Source organism: Poromitra crassiceps (genome assembly GCF_964638095.1).
Source record: "Poromitra crassiceps genome assembly, chromosome: 11".
In the NCBI taxonomy this organism is placed as follows: Eukaryota; Metazoa; Chordata; class Actinopteri; order Beryciformes; family Melamphaidae; genus Poromitra; species Poromitra crassiceps.
The window spans coordinates 26,141,864-26,163,621 of record NC_139643.1 but is presented as its reverse complement, the minus strand read 5'-3'; the positions used below and the strand labels follow the sequence as shown (position 1 = coordinate 26,163,621).

At 41.6% G+C, this 21,758-nt stretch overlaps 1 protein-coding gene across 1 annotated transcript; it reads right to left on the bottom strand.

The window, feature by feature from the left end:
• Positions 1-6,905: 6,905 nt before the first annotated feature.
• LOC310785555 (synaptic vesicle glycoprotein 2A-like) lies at positions 6,906-21,462 on the bottom strand (the record flags this gene model as incomplete). Its single annotated transcript, XM_083646673.1, has 12 exons — positions 6,906-7,089; positions 8,420-8,579; positions 8,691-8,894; positions 11,480-11,613; positions 12,285-12,449; positions 12,545-12,633; positions 14,285-14,392; positions 15,299-15,388; positions 15,759-15,892; positions 16,818-16,969; positions 19,779-19,959; positions 20,847-21,462. 12 exons carry the CDS (start codon positions 21,460-21,462, stop codon positions 6,906-6,908), a joined length of 2,217 nt encoding a protein of 738 aa, XP_083502799.1.
• Between the last annotated feature and the right edge of the window lie 296 nt (positions 21,463-21,758).

Here is a 21,758-nt window from a genome sequence, read left to right as displayed (position 1 = left end):
TCGGCTGCTTGTTAAGGCAATTTCTGGTATGACTCAAACCACTAATTTAATTTATACAGTGCATATAATGATGCATCATTATGTTGGGCTGAACTTGAGCTGGTTCTCATCAAGCCTTGTTGCAGTTCTCAAGCTTGTTCAGCATGAAAGTCATTTGCTCTTTTTCTGTGTAGGTTGCCGTTTTTCTGTGTAGGTTTGTGTCTTGAGTTTGTTTTGCTCTAGTTTGTTCAAATTAAAATATTGACGAAAAAACATTTGCTCTGATCAGGGACACTAAAGCAGTATAAGCACTGTTGGTACCAGAAATAAACCTGCAGCCTCTGAACAAACTAATTTCTTTTGACAATCTTCTTCCCGACAGTTACCCTTAATCAAGCCTGTGTAGAGAGTAGGGATGCAAGTTTTTATCAATTTCTTTAATCGATTAATTGGTCATGTTAACGATAAATTAATCTTAAACGGCTTTTGATATATAAAATATAAAATGCAGGGTTTGACACCTGTCTTTAGGCCGACCCAACAAGTTGACCAAACTAAACGTCCTGCATTAGCTGTCATTGTGCTTGTGGACGTGACCTATTCAACATTGTATTAACATTTACAATGATTACTGTTGTCTTTTTGAGTAATTCTCCCACACTGGACTTTGTGCCTGCTAGCTTGACTTCTTCCTCTGTATGAGCAGTGAAAGTTAAATCTCACCCTTGTGTTAAATCATTTCAGCAAAGAAAATAAAAATGAGAAAATAGCACATAACCTACATTGTCGATTAATCAGTTAGCATAGTTTGATCGATCAAATTCTTAATGATCGATTAATCATTAACATCCCTATTGGAGAGGACTTTGTTTTATGAAAAAGGTAGGGACTGAAGTAAAGAGTAGTGATGATAGAGCCTTGACAATGATCTCATGTTGACCAGAACCTTTTCATGCAAAAGCTGTATTAGTAGAATTTTAAAGAACATCCCACCCCCCGAAGTGAAAGAGAATTGAAACGCTTCATAATGCAAACATAACAGGTTTTCTTTCTTCAGGTTTTATTTCCATTATGATTTATCATTTTCTTCATAGAACTGGATAGATAAATGGCACAAAAGTGCAAACCCCAGCATAATCAACAATTCTCACATAAAATAAATACAGCACCTTTTCAGCATCACTAAAATATTCTCAATATCCAGAAGTAATAAATATTGAATTTACCAACATCTTTAGTCTTCATTTACAAAACACAAAGACAACATACAATAGAGTTGTGTCTTACTGAACTTTTTTTGAAATTGTTTTCCTTGTTCTTTTGTTCCACAAATTCCATACTTGCACATACAAACATCTAGTTGTTACACACGGCACATTGATTTCGAATTGAACGTCACATTTAGAGTAGAATTTTCTCATTTAATGTACAGGTTAGAGTCAAACTAAAGGAAAGGCAAACATAAATTCCTTCGGTCCCACCACAGTGAAGGATTCTTGCAGGTTCTTTACTGGTGAGGGGTTTGGTTTTTTGTGGCTTGGATTGATCCAGTCATCCATGAGAGAGTGAGCAACTTGTATTCACTCACTGTTAATATGAGGAACCTGAGTGGTCATCTTCATCCCATGATACATTTCTTCTCTTAGTTATTATGTTACATATATCTAAATAACCAGATATGATCCCAATTTCAAGAATCCAAAATACTTTACGACTCCTTATAAAGGACCCAGATGATCGCCCAGGACAGATCCGGCCAGTCTCCAATTATAATTTTTTTAAATAGTAACATTGGTTCACGGCCCAAAAATGTTTCTATGTCATAATTTCGGCTCGAAAAATTGTTAAATTGAAAAAAGAAAATTGGTGGGTTTTTGGTTAGGTTTAATGTTAGGGTTAGAGGGTCTGAGGTGGTCAAGAGCGCCCTGTAAAAACTCCCATTAAAAAAAAAAGTTTAACAATTTTAGAGCCGAAATTGTGAAATTTTGTGGCTGTCGACCAATGTCACTATTTCACAAGAGACTGTGTTGGACAGATATATTAGTAGTGATCTTGACCTCTAAGAGTTGATTGGACAAAAACCAGGCCATAAAAAGTTCTCCACCCAGTTATCCCACTGCTGAGACGCCTTCAGGCTGGTTTTCGCTTTCGTTTTATCATATCCCATATCACTGCCAGATCAACTGTCATCGTGACTCCAGATAGAACTGAAATTCACACCTATGTGATAGTTGAAAATCCTACACATAGCAACATTAAATAGTCAACTTTTCAATTTTTGGGACATGAGTTTCAAGTAATGAGTCGACAAGCTGCGGTGCTTTCCCAATTTAAAGACTGATTTCTGGGTTTCCACAGAGGGGCAAGGGTCCACTTTATTGCTCACACTTGCCGCCATTAAAACGGACTCACGTGGACAAACGGGTTCATGTCAAATTCTACTGTTTCTACATCACTACATTGATGCAGGTTTTTTTTTTGGCTCCCTTCACCAAAGTGCAACGCCCCTTTTTCTGGCCACACCTTCTACTGCTGTGACGAGATGAGGTGTACAAGTACGAGCATCCTCCTCAGAAAATCAGGCATATAAAAAGAAACAACAAAAAAACAACAACGAAAAAGTCACCTGGGTCCGAGGAGGAGGAGGAGGAGTCACAGTCACCACAAACTTTCAAAACACATACAGAAGTTGCACCAATTTAACCCCACTTTGATCAAGAACAACCACTGCAAGCAGCAAATCTATGTGTCGTCATACAACAACAATGAAAACACGACTTCTTGCTTGGGACAAAAACAGCTGGCATACAGGACGTCCAATCAGACAATACGATACAAACATGCGTAACGATCGGTTGAATATAGAGGAATTGAGGGGTGAATTTGTCTTTGTGAATTTAAGATGTGACATCCTGTTTTCCATTCGACCAAAACGCTTCCAACTATCAGCTGAATGTTTTCCTTAATTGACCGAGTTGCATCAACAAAAGAGCACCCAAGTCTCATATTATGATAAAGAACAACAGTCTATTCTGCATAATTTGCATGTTTTCTTTTCTTCTCTTCGTAGTGTTAATATTTTCCGTGGTCCCCGACTGAGCTGTGTTTATCACAGGGATGAAACCACTGCGACAGAAAAGAAGTAGAAAAATATGTGGCAGACACATTTAGCACAGCGTACCGTTTGTAGTCGGTCTAACACACGTCCACAAATGAAGGAAACGCCCAAACAGTCCCTCAAACATGGACAAGACAGACCAAATGAACCTGGTTCCATATGAAAATACACACAAAAAAACAGCAAAAGAGATTTGATCCTCTGAATGCAATCTAGATCTGACACATTTAAACTCTCTCTCTCTCTTTCTCTCACACCACACTTCTAACTGAAGAACACGCTTATGAATTAGCTTAGTCTAAAGAGGACACACCTTCCACATGCACACGCACACAATCCAGAGGACATCTTCCAGGTCACACACCACACTCACATGGCATTTAAACACCTGGGCAGCACCACCCACCCACGCACTCACCACTGATTGTCACCACACATGTGATGTAGACTCTTGGAGAAATGATACTGATGTCATGATATGTAATATTTATATAATTTTTTTTTTTATTTTATTTAACCTTTATTTATACAGGGAAGAGCCCTTGAGAGCAAGCTCTCATTTTCAAGGGAGCCCTGTTACAGTGAGAACATTTACAATAGTTACAATATTACAGACAACTTACAAATACAAATATTACACTATATAGAAAACATTCAAGATTCTAGATAGAAATAAACAAAAATAAAAAAAATAAAACAAGGTAAGAGCAGATCAAATAAAACAAGAGCATTCATTTTGCAGAGTACCGTCAAGAAGTACTCTAAAGGATTCCAGGGGAATCAGCTGATTCAATTTCAGAATGTTTTGCAACAAATTCCATTTCTCAGCAGCATAATAAGAAAATGCACTTTTTCCTAGTTCAGTCCTTGCTCGTGGAACAGACAACCTGATATGTGAATGCGATCGGGTTTGATAGTTTGTGTTCACTTGACTAATGAGTGAGGACATGTACAGGGGGAGTTTCCCAATCAGGGCTTTATAAATGAATAAAAGACAGTGTTGCTCCCTTCGAGCTGTCAGAGAGGGCCAGCCTAACTTTTCATATAAAATACATCTGTGAGTAAGAAATCTATCACCCGTTATAAAGCGCAAGGCGCTATGATACACCGCATCAAGCGGCTTCAGGATGGATGGAGCAGCATGCATATAAATAATATCCCCATAATCAAAAACAGACAATATTAGTGACTGAACAATGAACTTTCTAACACAGGGTGCAAGACAGGACTTATTTCTATAAAGAAAACCAATTTTTCTCCTCAGTTTCTTTGTGAGATGTTCCACATGGATCTGGAAGGACAGTTTGGTGTCCAGCCAAATGCCGAGATATTTATATGAACCAACGGTTTCGATTTGTGCGCCTTGCTGAGTGCAAATACAGAGACCATTGTCTATATTATGGGACCGTGAAAATAACATTGATTTTGTTTTGTCTGAGTTCAAGACAAGTTTGAGGTCAAAAAGTGCCTGTTGAAAGGAGTCAAAAGCAGTTTGCAGACTTTCAACCGCCTGGGCGGGGGTGTTTCCGAAACAATATATGATTGTATCGTCTGCATAATAATGGACATTATAAAGTGCAGAGGAGGGTAGAATGTAATTTATATATAAAGTAAACAATACTGGGCCTGAGATGGATCCCTGTGGAACACCTTTATTGATTGTGAGAGAGCTAGATTTATGACCACTTGCCACTACAAATATACTATACTACTATAATATAAGTCATATTTACTAATACCGTGACTCTGCACTTTTCCTTTTGGTGTGCGTCTATCCGATTGATATTAAAGTCACGACTGGTGCTTCTTGGAAGGTATGTATGCCACTGGAGGCTTAGAAGCTCAGTAGGTAAGAACTTTTTCATCCTTTCTGGCACAAACGGAGGCAGTTAAGGAATGACCGAGTCGGAGCCCTTGAAATGAAGCAAAATGAGACAAAAGGTGTTGCGTCTTCGCTTGTCTCTTGTGCGCAACGTTGCCTGATCAATAGGACTTCATTGACTTTTAAGGTCAATCGCTTGTTTTGGTCCCATTCAATTTGTGCTTAAGACTACGACGCCATCATGTCGTGACTTTCCAAGGCGCACAACACAACAAAAAAACAGTCTTCAGTGCACTGCACATGTTTCAAGCCCACACAAACAGGAAAAGCAGTGCAACAATAAAAAATACATTGAAATAACATAAAGAAAACACAGCAAAACAATCAAAAGACATCTTCGTGTGGCTTGTTTTCATAGTAAGGCTCTCGCTACTAAGCACATGGGCTAGAATGGGACTCTATGTTTGAGTCATAAGTGAATGATCCTGTTTATAATATGGTGCTGAAATCTGAACATTACACCAGCTATATTTGAGACACGAGTTAATCTGTTTGAAAGGAGTGAGTAGCCGAAATGAGTAGAAATTGTTTGAAAACGTTAACACTGGATCTAATGATTGGTATGAAATGCTGAGATTAAAAGAATAAACCAGTTGCTTTCTCCTCCCTCGTCTAACACACACACACACACACACACACACACACACACACACATACACACACACACACTTAGACAAATATTAATGTCATAATGCATGCTATCACATTTAGCACTTGACCAAAATCAATCTCACAAACGTTCCTGTGTTAGGTTATTAACACAGACATAAACATCATGACACGGCCATAGCTGTACTGTGTTAGGTTATTAACACAACCATAAACACCATGACACTGCCATAGCTGTATGCTTTAACAACAGGGAAGGAGGGGGGGGGGGGTAGCTTGATGCTAAGAATGCTAACACTCAAGAACTGGATCAAAATCTACCCATTTACCACAGAGAATCCTGTGAAATGCGTCTTGATACTTCACCTGTCTGAGAATCTTTTTTGTGCTCTAAGGTTGGCCTGGTTTCAATAGGCAGAAGGCATATTCTTTTGTTTTCCTTTGGAAGTAGCCAATGAACCGGTCCTGGGCAGTTTTTTACGGAATATATTTTCACGCTGAATTTTGTTGTGCGAGATCAAAGAATATGCTACAATATAGTTTCATCTAAGAGCGTAGGTTTGGTCAGAAATGTGACAAATTAGATCGTATCGTTAGCATTTCACAGGAACATTTAATCAAGTTGTTGCAAGCCAAGGATAGACGCAAAAGGAAAGCAATTCTATTTAAATACGGGGACCAGATCCACGGCTAAATCTTTTGACACATTTTCCCATTAATGTCTATATATATATATATATATATATATATATATATATATATATATATATATATATATATATATATATATTTGACCACTCCATATTGTCAATGGCATTCGACAGTGTAAAACATATGAGAACACTAAGAAATCTCTCACACCAGTGTTTCCTCTATATCCACGGACAGAAATGAACATTTTATCCTAACTGCACACACCACAATATAAGTTGCTATCACAATCTGTATAGTATCAACAAGTGTAAATGACTCATTTTGTAAGATGTTTGACATTTAACAATGCATAATGTGTGAGAGTGCAGTTGAAATAAAGTGTTAGTCATTCTGGATCCAACCGCAGCGCTGGATTTATAAGATCGATCTGTAGCGGTATTGTCATATTCTACACCTGTATGCTCTGCTATTAAACACCATGGGTCTGTGTAGTGTTAGGACGATGAAATCCATATTTCATAGGATTCTGGGCTTACAATGAGGGTGTCAGTCTGTCCTCTTGGTGTTGGACGGGCAGGCTGGAGCTGTCTGCCGGGGGTGTTCGTGTTGTTGTCGTTTTCCCACTCCGGGTCCACTCTGCTGCCCACTGGTGGTCATTTTGTGTTACTGCAGCACTTGGCCCCGGGTTTCAGGCAACTTTGTTGCGAGGAAACTACCTGCAGCGAGCGCGCCAGCGGCAAAAATGATGGGCACGGCCTTGGTGATGCCCACAAACGACTGGAAAATGCTGATGCCCAGAACTGCAGCCAGCTTACAGAGAGCGTTTAGGAAGCCGAACGCTGTGCACCTGAACAGAGAAACACAGAAACACATCTCAGCTACAATAATTGTATATATATGTACGTGTATATATATATATATATATGTATGTGTATATGTGTGTGTGTGTGTGTATATATATATATATATATATATATATATATATATATATATATATATATATATATATATATATACACACACATATACACGTACATACGGTATATATATTACTGAGTTAAGTGAAAGCTATGTAGTATAATACTGATCCTTACTTATCTACTTTATGATGTATAGATGTGTTTTATTTTTTATATATGAAAAAGAAGAAACCGCACACTCTGGCTCAGATGCCAAGATTTAAAATGTAATAGACAAACAACGTTTTGGCCTGGTGGCCTTTGTCAAGTCATGTACAGTGTACAGACTAAACGTTGAATTTTAACTTAAATGTTTCTTATAATCCTTTGTCTTCTTTCCAGGGACATTGGCGTCACTAGATCTTCACTCCCTTTATAGGCTGACTAGGTTGCACCATTTATGATGCCCCTTTGGGGTCCAATGTTTAGTCTGCACCCTATCTATTTGGTCAATATTTTGTAAATTTTCTGTAATTTTGTATCCACATTTCCTATGGAGTTGTAGTAGCTCTGGTTACCCCACTAGGGGGTGGTCTTGCACTTTGTACACTATGTCCTTATGATCTTTACTATAACTTAAACTTAAACTATAACTTAAACATTACTTTACTGCTTTACTATAATGGTACCAATATGTAAAATGTGTCACTGGGAAAGCTGTACCCTTGTAAATATGCACTTATCTTTATCTACAAAAAGGTGAGGTGATTCAATTGGTAAATTGAAATGCTAATTTGTGAGTTTATTTTCAATATAATGTAATAAATAAATAAAACGTTTGGTGTTGCTTTATTGGCATCTTTGTCTGCAGTCCAAAACCGTCTACCAAACCAAACTTGGTAAGGACTTATTCTGCAGGTTGCCTCTGTGACATGTGACAGTGTGGTCCACGGACCTCCAAGGGTCATTGTGGAGGTTCCAGAGGGTCCCCAGCAAAATGAGGAATAGTTTAATTTCATTGGCCTATAATTTAATTTACTAGAAATTATTCCAATTGTACAATGCAGAAGAATGACTATTGACTCTCTGAGGGACCATGACATGAAACGCCTGAGAGCGTCTGCTCTAAGAGGCCCAGATGTGCTCTTGTCACTGCTGTCTGACCATGGTGAGAAAACACAAAATAAGATCTTCCACATGACGCCCACAGAAAAACCAGCTGTTCCTCTTACCTTTGATCTGTCACGCCCACAGAAAAACCAGCTGTTCCTCTCTTACCTTTTATCGGAGGGGTAGAGCTCCACCGTTAACACATCCAGGGCGTTCCACGAGGCGATGCTGATGCCGCCAAACAGACACAGGAGGGCGATCATTCCTGACTCACTGTTGCCAAACATCAGGAAGAAACAGCTGATGCAAGATATGACACTGGAGCCCGCTGTTCAGAAACCCGAAGAGAGAAGATGAGAGAAAAGAATGTAAGAAAATGGAATTGTAGTTCTAATAATAATTATCCCCACAGGTGAATTATCTACAGTCTGTTACCTACCCAGCATCCTCAAACGGCCAATCTTATCCATAAGTAGAGCTGACACGATGTTGCCTGGCAACACTGCCAACGTGCCGAGGAAGCTGACAAAGTAGATCATGTAAGCATTGTTGTCATCGCTGAAGTCCAGCATGCAGCCTTCTTTGTTGTGTATAAAGGTGCTGTTCACCAGCTTGCAATTGACAAACCTGTATTTGAACAAGTCTAATGAGGGAGAGAAAGAAAGAGACAAATAAACAGTCGTTAATGCACTATTGATTAGCACCAATTACTACATAATCCAGTATATTGAGGATAGCATGAGCGAATCAAAAGGCCCGTTTGAAGAGGGAGCCTGAACCTTGCATTGCATAGAAACTGTGCAACCAATCATCTGTCAGCATCTGCTCTTAATCAAAATTCCTTTTAGACAGAAACACTGAACATGAAAACCGCAGTCACATTCACGTTTTGTCCCCATGAGACTGCTTACAGTACATGTTCCTAATGGGCAAGCAGCAGAAAAGGTCAGACGATGTTCCTCAAAACAAGCTCTCCTCCAGGATGGGAGTGGAAGCCCCACTATTGTATTGTCACATCAGCTTCGTTATTACACTGCAATTGGTCTCACACAGGAAAACAATAAGAATTTAATTGCGGGGAGTTGGGCGGAACATGGTTATAGTGCTCAACGACAACCACATCTTTCTATGCCAAGATGACATATAGACAAAAGAATGTTTTCAGGGAAATCAGAAGATACCACTCTCTAAAAGCAGTTACTGTGGAGGCTTTTAAATATCAAACTACCTCATACCCACATTGGATTGAGATATGAAACTATTACTGTTCCTCTCGAGTCTCTCAGACATGTGGAGAATGTGAAATGTCAGGTCAATGTCAATGTCATCTGATGGTATCACTCTGCAGTCACGTTGTGCCACAATTTGTTTCCCCTCAAAAAAGGTGTTTCACCTGGCAGTGTGGGGTGCAGCTTTGCCACTGCACAAGGAGATGAGCACTTAATAAATCATTAGTAAACAAATGTATTGTCTGACAGAACTCCTTGTAGAATGAATAGTTGCTTGTGTTTTGTATGTATGATCTTCACTCGTTATGAGGCAGGTTGGTTATTTTTGGTGATGTACTTTTATTCTCTGTATTCTGTGAAATGTTTTCCGTTTTAAAAAGCCAGGAAAGCTAGAAAAACACTCTGCAGAAAATGTAATTGTTTTATTATGTTCTTCCCCGGCATGAAATCAATGTGAACACACACCACAAGGGGAAACAGGGGATACCAATTCCGGCACAACATCTGGAGTTATTTCAAATTATACAACAGTTACGGCCGAGCAGTTTGATTGGACAAGAGGCATTCCAGCTGTGATGATATTTAGTCTAACATCATGGGACGCTTCACTGTTGAATTTAATTTAATTGAATAAGCCTTTATTGTCTCCCTTGGGAGAAATTCTTTTTGGGCATCAAGAGACACAGCATTAGACATATACATATTGACATATAGACAGTGCAATCAGACGACAATTAACATTAAATTCCTACAGTGTACATATACATCAAGCGTACCCAGTAGTAAAGTATTGCACCAGCCCTCCGCAAAGAAAGAGAAAAATGTTGAAATGAAAGATTATTAAATATTGCACCGCTTCCCTAAAAATAGAACATGAGCTGTATTAAGTTGGTCTGCGTTATCTCTTACTATTGAGTGCTTTAATGGACAGTGGGACAAAGGAAAATTTATACCTGTTCAATTTACAGTTTGGTAACCTGTACCTTCTGCCTGACGGCAGCATCTCATACTCTTTATGGAGGATATGATTTGGGTCGCAGGTAATTTTGAGGCCCTGCTTCCTCGCCGTCTCCTCGAAGATCTCTTGGAGAGGAGATAATTTTACCAGCCCTCTTAATTAGGTTTTGGAGTTGTGATTTGAGTTTAACGGACAGGTTACCAAACCATGTAGTGATGCCATAGCGGATGATGGATTCAATGGCTGCCCTGTAGAACAGCAGCACAGTACTGTATGACTCTGCTTCACAGCTGTTCTCATCTAACCTTGATTAGGTTGCGTTCAAACAGTGTTTGCAGCTAGTAGGGAGCAGGGACAGCGATATGGACACATTTGACCTTAATTTTGAACGGGAATTCGTCTGTGCTAACCTCAAAGTAGCTTAGTAGTAACGTTAGCTTAGCTACCTTGCAGTCTGGATTCTGGTTAAAAGAAATGCTTGATGAATAGCTTTGTTTATGCTGTACAACTGTATGAAACAATATCACACTCGAGGTCGTGATGTTGCTACTGTATATCGTCACGGCTGTGATTATCTTTGGCACTCGGCCTACAACGAATCACAGCCGCCACGATATACAGTACAACAGCACTTTAAAGACTAAATGAGGTTCTTCCCTTCTGATAATATAACAAGTACTATGAGATATAAGATTTGATCACGTGGTATATATATATATTTTTCTTTTCTATCAACATTTTTGTTCGTTGTAATTTATTTTCCTTTTTTTTCTGTGTACTGTTCTGTCTTTATGTTGTTTTTATATAATGTATGTAAAAAAAACTATGTAAATCTATGTGATGATGGATGGGTTATACCATATAAGAATTGATTTCTGTATGTCAAGTGATTTACGCATAAACATCAATAAATAAATAAAAACAAAAAAACAACAGCACTTTGATACTGCTGAAATATTTCCCTTCAAGCCGATGACTCTCTGTACATTATCCCTTACTTGGTACCTATGACATATCTTTTGAGTTCCCGTTGGTATTTACCTGTGTTATAAAACAAGCTGGCGATGAAGGTGCAGTTTCTGAAGAAGGTGTTGGTGGTGGTGATGTCCTCGAAGTAGCACTCCTCAAACACGGAGTCTTCAAACACCATGGACTTCATCTTGAGGTTGAGGAATCTTGTGGATGGATCACATTTTTGTTTTTAGCTTAGTTTAGTGAATTCACGCAATAATGAAACATAGAAGGGACGTCGTGTGTGTGTGTGTGTGTGTGTGTGTGTGTGTGTGTGTGTGTGTGGGGTGGGCTGTGTGGGTGTGTGTGTGTGGGGTGGGCTGTGTGGGTGTGCGGGTATCTGAGTGTGTAAGGCTAAGTGTGAGAGTGGGTGTGGGTGAGTGTGGGGTAAACTTGCTGTTTTATGTTGATTATCATTTGTGTGTGCTCCATCCTTGTTGTTTACTGTTTATTGTCTATTTTATTGTATATCTGTTTTTAATATTTGCCCTATAACATCGAGAGACAAACATTGTAAATTAGCTTAGGCTAGAAATGTTCATCATATATGACGTAAGACAGTTTCCTGTTAAATGTTTCTATGTTTATGTATCTGTCGCTATACACATGAACATTAAATGAAAATAAATATAAAAACAGTGGGAATCAAATTAATAATTTGTTCAGGTAAGATTAAAAAGAATACTTCTAAAAACATCAGAACTAAAAACAAAAAAGAATAACGTAATGTTACCATAAGCTGATGTTCTGTACCATGGGATTGTCTTTGTTTCTTACTGCTGATTCAGATCATGGAAAACAAAAGGCTCTCCATCCTCCTACATACAGTACTTACTTGTCATTGAAGTAGTGTCCTTCACGATGTACTTGGTTTTCCAGGGTGAAGTTAAAGGTGACATGCTCCACTCGCTCCTTCGAGAACACCTTTGTGCGTGACTGATACTCCTGCTTCTGGATGTACTTGATCATGTCGGGGAACCAAACCGTCAGGCCGTAGTAGCTGCAAAGAAAAGAGCAGATAGGTTAACATAGCTCTGATTGAGAATCACAGTATTAACGACAAAACACTGGATCGTGTGTGTGTCTTTAGTCTACCTGAAAGACATGGTGAACCAAACGGCCATCAGCATGAACGTGGTTCGCTTATATTCTGGGGTGAAGCAGGCGAGGAAGTTACTCCGCATCTGTAACATGTCAACAAGAAAACAAGATGGCCGTGTCAGGAAGCATGGGAGACAAAGATGTAAGACGTGATGCAATTTCTCGGTTAACTTTAATGTCAATATAGCAACACAACACAAGCTAAAACATAAAGAAGAATAGCTTCAGTTCCCCCAGGCGGTCCATGAACACGTAAGCATGCCCACTCTCCCCTCTTGACCTCGAATGACCCATGCACTGGTCACTTTAGGGGCCATCCAGACCAAAAGCGTTTTTGGAGCTGCCAGCGTCTTTCTGCAATTCATTCTTTATGTAAGGACGTGCTAAAAAAAAGTTGAACATTAGAGGAAAAGCGCGCTGCTCCTGTTTTCCACTCCTCCTACCTTCTCTCCTCCCGAGGTATTCTCGACCTCCGCTGCTGCCAGAATTGGCAATAATCTGGCTTTCGTGTTGACAGTGAACAACATCAAACAGACAAAACCAGCTGGCTACCGTCCTTGTGGTCGTTGTGTTCTGATCTGTACTGCACGCGACTACAAGGGAAAACAAACGGAGCACAAAAAAAACACTCCGTGCGCTGTGTTTTGTGCACAATGGAAGCGCTCTCAACATGATTTTCTTAGCGTTCTGACTGAAAAAAACGCTTTTGTCCCCTTACTCTGGATTAATCTGATTTACATGTATTTTAAATGCACTTTACGCTCTCTCTCTTTTTCTTTTTAAGGTTATTTGTTGGGTCATTTTTGCCTTTATTGTATAGAACAGTAGGCTGACAGAAAAGGTGGGGAGAGAGAGGGGATGACATGTGGCAAAGGACAACAGGTCGGATATGCACGGATATCCCTTTGACACACATTTTACTATTGACCTGCACTGGCTCCTGTCCTGTGAGACTGAACAATCTGACACTGGATATTTTACTTGTTTCTATTCTCATTTCTAATACTAGGCATCCGATTCCTAGGCTCGCATACGCAGCTCGACCGCTGTGTGGGCTCGGCTCGCTGTGCGGCCTCACCTGCTCTTATGACATCACTGATGGTGTCACAAACTGATGATGTCACAACTTTGCATCACTGATGACATCACAATTGCTCTTATGTGATTCTAGACATAATGGCGATTCTCTGCACTGTTTATAGAGACACCTTTTTTTTTTATGTATGTACAACAACAAAAATGACAAATAAAAGAAATCTTGAATCTTAAAAGTGCAATTTTAGTCCCACAAATGCAGCACTTCAATACAAAAAGTGAAGGAGAGGTAGTTCAATCAATAAGCAGGCAGGCAGGCAGTACAGCAGCAGATTCACAAGAGGTCAATGTGGAGAGTGTAGGCAGAACGTAGGCTGAGGGCAAATGAAAGCCAGGCTCAAAACTGAAAGAAAAGGTTTGGGAAACAAGTTTAAACAGAAGAGAAGGGTAACACTTACTGGTGCAGAGGATAACAATTACAGATCATAATCTAGTGGTGTGTGTGTGTGTGTGTGTGTGTGTGTGTGTGTGTGTGTGTGTGTGTGTGTGTGTGTGTGTGTGTGTGTGTGTGTGTGTGTGTGTGTGTGTGTGTGTGTGTGTGTGTGTGTGTGTGTGTGTGTGTGTGTGTGTGACAGCAACGATATGTTGATATTTTCTACCACAAATTATTATTATTTTATTTCTCTTCACTTCTCTCACCTGTTGGGAGAGGCTGATAATCTTCAGTTTATAGCGCTTCCAGACTGGTGTGTCTGTGCCGGTGTCCACCACCTCATCCATCTGCTTCACAGTCTTGATTGTGGTGACCTTGGATGAAAGAAAAGGACAGATTTGCTTTAGAGGTAGAACCTATTGGCAGTATGACTTTCAACTCAAATCTATTTGGATGATGGCTACTGTACCACATTGTCTAATCCCTCTCAGCTGCTTCTCACATTATTTCCCCTCGACTATTACCGGCCAGTCCACCAGAGAGGAACTTCAGGTAGATGTCACCGTGAGATGTAGAACACATATAGCATTTTATTTTTTCCATTAAATTCTAAAATAGCAATGGTACTTTTCCCCCATCAGACTGCATCATCAATGTTTAATTCCACCACAGTTTTGACCAAAATATCTTTTGTAGGAAATCGTACATGTTGTACCTTTAACCATGTGACACTTTTCTACTGAATTGTATTGTATTTTTATCCTAACATAGACCTGTCTTTGCACTGTAAGTAGGCTGATGCCAAGCTAAAAGGGGCACCATTTCTAAGCGCTTGCTTATTCTATTAAGTTAAATACTAACTCAAAACCCAATTCAGCATGTTTTAAATGGATTATACAGCTTGTAGATGGACCCACTAGAATAAAATCTAATATATTGTAAAAGTCATATTCGGTAACTGTATTCCCCGTTCAAAATGTGATACAAGAAATATGCTATAACCTTTCAACATTGTCTGATAAAGAATTGCAGGGAACCTTAACATAATAAACTCATGTTGTGTCAGTGTGTCCCCAATATTTTGAAACAGCGTTGTTCCCAGTTTTGATTTCAGTGCAGTTTGAGGTTACAGTGCAAAAAACGGTATTTGTATTTCTTGCTGTGGCGCTCCACCATTGCTAAATGAATATAATAGAAGTATTGATCGTGTGCCTATATGAACGCCCGCTGAGCTGATCAAAACAACATGTCTGTTAGTTGTTTGACTCCTAGATACTCACAGAAAACACTCTCTCTGGGTATCCCTTCGCTCTCATGTTGGTGTCATGAACTTGCTTTAGAATCATCCAGCCTTCGTCGTGCTTACCATTCTGTGAAATGTGAACACAGGTTACATCGTATCACATACATTGTGCATTGCATTTCTACATCTCCCTAGATGTGTCGATTCTTTCTGGTTTAACAAACTTGTCTTTACGAAGACTTTTCATAATGTTGATGTGTGTATGCTGTTATGTTGTTACATATGGGTCAAACCAAAGGGACGGGGGCAACATTTTATATTTATGATGGCAGAATGAATTGCATTCTTGTTTGGTTTCAGTAAATACGGTCAACCAGAGACTCTCCTCCCAGCAGAGACTCTCCTCCCAGCAGAGACTCTCTCCTCCCAGCAGAGACTCTCCTCCCAGCAGAGACTCTCTCCTCCCAGAAAGCACAGGGGAAATAACATGTGCTGACCTCTAAGTAGAAGCGAGGGCTCTCCGGCATGGCGCTGAGGGCAGCGATGGCTGCAACAGAAGGAAACGCGCACACCAACACAAACACGCGCCAGCTGTGGAACTGGTACGCCGAACCCATCTGGAAGCTCCATCCTGCAAAAAGGAAAAGACAGAAACATTACAATGCAAGAATAAACGAGCTTACTTACACGTTACACTTTGAAACCGCTTCATTTCAACTCAGACCTTTCCATTTCTCGCATGAACTCTTCTTTGCCCTACAAATGAGAGTCAAACCAAATTGGATCATCAATGACAAGACTTGGGTAAAACTATCTCTCGCTGTAATTGGAGAGAAATGTTCTCCCCCCTCCAGGGAGGTCAGAGGTCAGACACAGTGCTGGAGTACTGGAGCTGGAAGAGATTTATTACAGTCTTTATCCAAGACACTGCAGTAGAGCAGATGCTTGCTGACCAAGAGGCCTAAACCCGAGTTCTCCGGTTAAAGAACAGTCTCTGTAACCAGTAGGTCAAAACTGAAGAAGCTACAAATTGTGTGCTCCCCCTTATTTTCCATCTACCTTACACTGAAGAAGATCAACCAGGTATAGAGCAGAGGTTAGGGTTTTATTGTGTATGTGTGTCTTGTAAACCCACGGGGGTTGGGCACCTTGAGTGCATGGCACTTAAATAAATCTATCAATCAATCAATCAATGTATGTATATATATATATATATATATATATATATATATATATATATATATATATATATATATATATATATATATATATATATATATATATATATATATATATATATATATATATATATACTGTATATAAGAAACACAGTCAAGACAAACAACTCATACAGCAGTACACAAGAAATGGCAAAAACAGTGCAGAGTAAAAAATTCATCAAAAACATCAATAAATATACTACAGTATGTACAAGAGAGCAGAGGGCTGGTCGACAGGGTCAGTATGGACTATGACATGTTGCAGAATCTGTTTGAATGCATTGAGGTGTGGCAGGTAGAATGAACAAACATATAAATGCAGGTTCTTGTACTTACCGTAATGAGGGATAATGGCCCAGGCCATAGCAGATGCGTATATTCCCCCAATCATCCAGAACATGCAGAGCCAGCTAAGGTGCTCTCCACGCTTCTCTTGGGCCAGGAATTCAGAATAGTAGGAAAACACAATTGGAATTGAGCCGCCAATCCTGCAAAGATCAGACATGAGCTGAGTCCAGAGCTGCACTGCCCATAGTTCATAGCAAAAATCCGGGCCTACATAAGGTGAATAAAGCAAGAGCAATTGTCACCAGGCACAAGGAACTGCACATCAGACCTTCCATCATGACCAGATCAAAATGTCTGATATGAGAGCTGAAGGAGGCAGATTATGACACAGACACAAAGACAGTTTAGCAACACAAATCCTACATCACAAAGCTGCACATTTACTGCACTTGTTGTTTTTGGTCAATAAAAGGATGAACACTATTCTGTTTTTTCCCTCTGCTCTTGTGTCACTACGGTTAGTCACAGAGGCTCTGTGGGAACATGGAACATTTTGCCACTTAGCTAAACCACAGCAGAAGGTAGCCTACAGCGATGATTCTCAACCTTTTTCATATCAAGCACCCCTCATTTAGTAGCCTACACGTTCGGGCCGGAGACCCCATTTGATGAGATATTGTCTGTTGGACTATCTGAGAATTGTTGTATTGACAGGTATGATTTTGTCCAGTTCATGACTGTCTGTATTGTAGGTTAGAGACATAAGAGAGGAACTTTGAGCGAAAAAGGCATTCTTCTACATTCTGTATTCTAATTGTTTTAACTTCTTGTAAATTAAACAATGGTGTTAACAATTCAGCAATTTGCTGGGGACCCCCTGGTGGTAGTGTTGAGAACCACTGGCCTACAGTAACAGAGTGCTCATGATGTGATGACTGTGGTGCCAGAAAGGCAGAGATCGGCACATCAGCTACATACATGCCGGGGAGCAGTCATGGGAGAGAATGAACAGCAGCAAAATATGTCTCAAATGTGTCCTCCAACTACCACACTTACAATAGAGACACTGCATGAAATAGGCCACACCCATCACGGGGGAAAGCGCTCCATTCACTCCCATACACCAGCGTCATTTTCCTTTAATTAAACATAGCTAAAAGCTGTTGTGTGATGGGCTGTGCACACAACATTATGTAAAAAAATCGCCAATTAAAGTTTTTTTGTACTCCCGAGCAAAACAAGGAAGCCATTAAAGGGATAGTTCGGTTTGTTTGAAGTTGGGTCCTATCAGCTAGTCACATACACTAACGTAATTAGGTACAGTGTTCTGGACGCTGAGCGCAGTGTCTAACGAGATCCGGCAGCAGCCTCACCAGCTTTTTCTCTCTCAGTACTGGGGGTCAACAACTAAAACGTAATTTAGCCACCTAAAACACCTAAAACAACGCCCACCTAAACAAATCGATATCTGTGTACATGCACGCTCTATTTTGACAATTTTCAGCGCTTTACTTTTCCGCAAAACAGCAGTTTCATTCGGCACTGCTTTTTCTCCCAGCCGTACAACCACCGTATTCCTCCGCTAAAGCCAGCACAGAGCACAGAGCCGCGGTTTACAAAACAGGAAGAAGAGAGATAAAACACTGACTTACTTTAGAGACAACAAGTCACCTGGCCTCTCTGGTCTGGGTCGTTTTCCACAATTTATCCTGGGAATGGTGAATAAGGTTTGCAGCCAGGGCACCCAGGCATTTAGACAGCAGGCGCATCTCTCTGCCTGTTCACTCTCTGCAAAGGTTCCTCTTCTGTATTCTCTCTGGTTCATAATTGTATCCTCTTGTCACCAAGGTGAATGGCATATCATCCTCGCTATCAAAATCACTCATATTTTCGTCCGTGTATTCTATTTGTTGTGTCTTCAAACCGGGAGAAATAAAATAGCCTACCGCCAAATAACTGCGGAGTAATCCAGTGCTGCGGCTCTGACCTGGCTTTTAGCGGAGGAACACGGTAGTTGTACGGTTTGGAGAAAAAGCAGTGCCGAATGAAACTGCTGTTTTGCGGAAAAGTAAAGCGCTGAAAATTGTCAAAATAGAGCGTGCATGTACACGGATATCGATTTGTTTAGGTGGGCGTTGTTTTAGGTGGCTAAATTACAGTTATAGTTTTAGTTGTTGACCCCCAGTACTGAGAGAGAAAAAGCTGGTGAGGCTGCGCGAGGCTGCTCCTCTGGGTGCCGGATCTCGTTAGACACTGCGCTCAGCGTCCAGAACACTGTACCTAATTACGTTAGTGTATGTGACTAGCTGATAGGACCCAACTTCAAACAAACCGAACTATCCCTTTAAGAATTGGCGAGAAGAGAAATGTGGATCTAGCTGTCAAGGAAGTAAGTTGGAGTCTTCATCTTACTGTATGTATATGATCTCTGTGTGCAACACGCGACCATGCACGTGACATAGGAGAACGCCAGGATTGGGGGGGGAACGGGGGTTGTTTCCCCCCGTTTTGGGCGTGGTTTCTGAATGATGGCGCACTCCGCAGTGTCTCTATAGTCCATCTGGATTTAGAGTATGGGATGGCAAAAAGGCCTTTGGACTTCATTGTCAGCTTCATGATATAGTATATTGTTAAAACAGTTTAAAATGTCTAGCTAATTTATTTCTAGTTACTCATGTAATATTTCATATCATAGCCTTCCACCAATAATGAAAGAAAAGTACTAGAATGGGACCCTGAAACTTGCAAACAACAAATAAGCTAAAATAAACTCTTACTAAAATAAACTCTTACTAAAATAAACTCTTACTAACGACTCTAAAGACTGACAAGTGATTGGGTTTCATTCCTTTATTTATTGCACGTTGGATTGGATTGGAGAGCAGCCACTTCCTGCAAACTGAAAGGATTTGGATCCAATTTGTTGGTGTGATTCATGATGAAGGCAGAGACTAGGAACATAAAGGCTGAGGTCGAAAATAACTAGAAGGATCCTCTGAGCTTTCTTACCCGACACCAGAGAGGAGACGGCAGAAGAGAAAAGTGCTGTAGCCCTGGACAAAGGACGAGAAGAAGGAGAAGACACTGTTGATGGAGAGGGAGATGAGAAGAGACTGCCGGCGGCCTATCCGGTCAGCCAGGCCGCCCCACAGGAACGCCCCCACCATCATCCCTAAATATACAATCAGACCTGCAGAGACAAGGACAGAAAGAGCAGTGGACTGTAACATCACACATCTCACTGTTACCATTTTCAATGCAAAACAGCTTCTGCACACAAATGATTTGCTCCATTGTTTTATCCACTGCAGGATCATATGGACACTGTTTCAGATGTGAGCCTCTCCTCCACTCTTCCTACCCTGTTATGAATAGCCCTCTCTTCACAGGCAGGTGACAATTTAAATATGGACTGTTAAACCTCTTCTCTCCTCACCCTCTCCTCTCCTCTCCTCCCTCTCCTCTTTTCCTCTCCCCTCCCTCCCCTCCCCTCTCGCCTCCCTCCTCTCTCCTCTCCTCTCCTCTCCTCTCCTCTCCTCTCCTCTCCTCTCCTCTCCTCTCCTCTCCTCTCCTCTCCTCTCCTCTCCTCTCCTCTCCTCTCCCCTCTCCCATCCCTCTCCTGTTCTCTCCTCTCCTCTCCCCTCCCTCCCCTCCCCTCTCGCCTCCCTCCTCTCTCCTCTCCTCTCCTCTCCTCTCCTCTCCTCTCCTCTCCTCTCCTCTCCTCTCCTCTCCCTCCCTCTCCTCTCCTCTCCTCTCCTCCCCTCCCCTCCTCTCCCCTCCTCTCCTCCCCTCCCCTCCTCTCCCCCCCTCCCCTCCCTCTCCTCCCCTCCCCTCCCTCTCCCCTCCTCTCCCCTCCCCTCCCCTCCCTCTCCTCTCCTCTCCTCTCCTCTCCCCCCCTCCCTCTCCTCTCCTCTCCTCTCCTCTCCCCTCCCTCTCCTCTCCTCTCCTCTCTCCTCTCCTCACCTCTCTCCTCTCCTTAGCAACACAAACATCCAACGTGACACACTGAAAACAGAATGTGCACAGCAGATGTAGGAGAAACAATCCCACACAAACGATTTGTCCAGAGTCATTTACCTAGCATGCTTTTGTTGGGTTCGGACAGACACATGTCCCTCTCGGCGCTGGGGAGAACGAACCCAACCACGAAGATCTCCACACCGTCGGCCATGAGAGCCAGGCCCAGCACAAAGTAGAGGGTCCACTGGAACTTCCCGTGGCCGCACTCTTGTAAGATGGTCTCGTACTGCTGAGCCAGCTCCTCTTGGTCCTTGCGTCTCTCGGCCTCCGACACCCCGACATCTCTGAACTGCTGCCCTGCGGCCTCGACCGAGCCGGGGCCTCCAGCCAGGCTTCCTTTGCCTGAATCGGCCCTGGGGATGCCTTGGTACTCCCCCTCGTAGATCTCGTCGTCCTCGTCGTGGCCCTCTGTGGAGTCGCTGTGACCGCCCTCGTCGTCGTTGGCGGCCTGGCTGTCCCCGCGGTAGTAGCCCCCGTCCTGGCTGCCCTGCGTGGTGGGGTAGTCGTCGTCTTCGTCCTCCTCGAAGCGGCTGTAGGAGCGCCTGCTGTACTCGTCGTTGACGCGGTCCACCCCACGGCCGACCTTCTTGGAGGCCTGTCGCTTCACTTCTTTGGCAATGTCTTTGGCACCTTTTATGAAGGCAGTCCGGTTTTGGTAGCCCCCCTCCTCCATTTTTCAAAGAGGCTCGGGAGATCCAAAAAGTGGTCAAAGACTTGGCAGAGAGGCCTCCTGAACGATGCGCTGTTGGTGGCAAGCTTCACTCAGATACCTCACCGGTTTGATGAGGTGGTTTTCGGTCCTCTTGGGCCTAGGAAGGAAATGGAGATGGAAATTAGCCAATCGTATGGTCTCTTTCATAATCATTCAAATGATGTGTGGAAAGGATGCATGGAGAGGGTCTCTGTGCTGAAGGGAGGCAGCTGCAAAAGGAATCACAATGCCCATTTCAGAGGACCTCTTATTACAAC